At 28.8% G+C, this 2,506-nt stretch overlaps 1 protein-coding gene across 1 annotated transcript; it reads left to right on the top strand.

Annotated features, from left to right (window-relative positions):
• Positions 1–623: 623 nt before the first annotated feature.
• On the top strand, positions 624–1,395 carry BDCG_00618 (uncharacterized protein; the record flags this gene model as incomplete). Its single annotated transcript, XM_045416124.1, has 2 exons — positions 624–718; positions 1,149–1,395. The coding sequence occupies 2 exons, from the start codon at positions 624–626 to the stop codon at positions 1,393–1,395; spliced, it is 342 nt and encodes a 113-aa protein (XP_045271925.1).
• Positions 1,396–2,506: the final 1,111 nt, after the last annotated feature.

The following is a 2,506-nucleotide window of genomic DNA, read 5'->3' as shown; positions in this document are numbered from 1 at the left end:
AGAAGACAGATAATTGAATCTGTAGAAGATAGAAGATAATTTGATTTCTTCTGCATTTGAAATTTGATTAGTCTATACTCTTCAATTTGAGAGTTTCTGAGAGTGTTTTAATAGTTTTCATATCAGCTTGAAATTAGTGATTGATTGAATAAGAGAAAAGAGAGAAGAAAGAAATGAGAATAACTTATCTTTATAATATAAAAATAGAGAATTGCTGCAATCATTTATTCTAGTAACAAAGATCTGTTTTCTGTATGTATCTCTGATACAGATTATATAATAACTGCATACAAAGAATATCAACAGTGCATGTATTGAATGAAGATAACATTGCTATACAACACTGTAGCTGTTTCTGTATATCACTGAAAGCTGTTAATATTTTCTTTGAGTCTCTTTATATTTGATAAGTCAGTAATATATTTCAATACACTCTCTCTTTCATCATCATTATTATTATCATTGTCATCATTATTATTATCATCATTATTATCATCACTATCATCATCATCATTATCATCATCATTATTATCATCATCATTATCATTATTATTATCATTATTATATCATTTCTGACTGTCTCTTCTGCCTTCATCTCTCTTCAACACTCACTGAAATCAATCATGTCATTCTTCTTCAAATATTCTGCAGTTCTGTGGATCATCAAGGCGCATGAGCGTCATTACAGATTGAAGAGAGAGGAGAAGAAGGCATTTAAGTAAGAGAAGACAGATTATAAGACACATTATAATGTCTTAAAGAGGCTCTGTAAGAGAGTAGAATAATAACAATTTTAAGTAACACTTCTGATAGATTTAGACTGAACTAAGTATAGAAATAATGCAGATGACATCATCTGTGAGAGATTGAAGAAGAAGATAGTGAAGAGTCTCATGCAGCAGTAGTGAGATCAGAAGAAGTTCTGAGAATAATTTGAGATTAAGATGAAGAGAGAGAGAGAGAAGAAGAGTGTTACTGTAAATAAGTAGTAATAGAAGAAGATTGAGAGAGTGTTAAAGTAGAAGATAAAGAAGTCAAAACTGATAAGTTTTTTATTTATTGAGAGATAATAATTTTTGATAACACTTCTGTTCTCTAATTGATTAGCAGAAGCTGACAGAGAAGAAGGGAATTGAGGCCTTGTTCAGGTCTCAAATACACTTCATGATTCAGAATATTGAGAAGGCAGCCCTGCTCTCTGAGCATGCTAATCTGCTTATCACTGAAGTGGAACCTGAGACAGCAGATCAGAAAATGCAGGATTTGAAGGTACAGGTTGACCTGACTGAGAGAGAGCAGCAGAAACTCTTCTCTGAGAAGACAGTGAAGAGAGATTTTGAGATGATTATCACCTCAGATGAGAAGGAGAAGAAGAAGAAGAAGAATGAGAAGTGAATTATGAAGAATGATAAGAAGAATGAGAAAGAGAAGAAAAATGATAAGTAGAAAAAGTTTTTTTCTTTTTATATTAGTTAGTTATAAGTTCATAATTATTAATAATTGAAATTAATTTTGAGTTTTTAAAAATTATTGTATAAGTTGTAATCAAGTCAGAAACAATATATATATATATATATATATTTAACTATCATGATTCACAAATCACTATAATGTATAAGTATCAACATTTTTTCAACATTGATATTCACAATATTAATATATTTTTAATAATATCATCTGATAATGCAATTTAGTAACACTCTCTTTCACAATATTAATATATTTCAAGAAATATGACAGAGATTAATCAAGATTATTTATTTACTTTTATACATTAATGATATTCAATCTGAGTTAGTACTAAAATTATAACTAAGCTAAGAAACAAGATTATTTTCTCTTATATTAATTCTTCTTACACACATCAGTGATCAGTTATTGAAAATAAATTATCATCTTTCTCAAATTATTATCATGTCTTCTAAATTCACTTCTTTCACTTCTTTTACTTCTATTGAAGATTCATAAACTCTTCAAGAAATCACTGTGAATCACAAAGTCTATATTGTTTACAATTCAACACAGAATACTCTCTTTCAATCATGATAAATGATCACTTTATTCTTCACATCTGATTCCAGGTCACAAAATTTATGAAAAACTCAACACAAATATCAAGATGAACTATGAAATAATTATCAACAGATTGTATTGCAGATTACTGAAGAGTCATCTCTCTGCTACAATCACTGCAACTTCATTCAGAAACATTCATTATGAACTGATCATAGCTCTGAAGAAATTTTCCAACATCTGAAGTCATCAGAATGCAGATAATAAAAGAAAAATAATCAGAAAATTACTACTGAGCTGATAAGTTACTCTATCAGGTAACAATTTTTGATAATGCTAACTTTCTAATTTGAAGAAAATCATGCAAAAATGACCTTATATCAGTACTCTGATTTCACAACTCTTATCTGATAACTTCTGTGAATAATTACTTCACATGTGTATATCTCTGAATCTTTCTCTTCAATCAATTGAAAATCCTGAATTCTGAACA

This window comes from Blastomyces dermatitidis (assembly GCF_000003525.1).
Source record: "Blastomyces dermatitidis ER-3 genomic scaffold supercont1.1, whole genome shotgun sequence".
Classification (NCBI taxonomy): Eukaryota; Fungi; Ascomycota; class Eurotiomycetes; order Onygenales; family Ajellomycetaceae; genus Blastomyces; species Blastomyces dermatitidis.
Note: the sequence above shows the minus strand (reverse complement) of the source record. Positions and strands in the feature narration are given on the sequence as shown.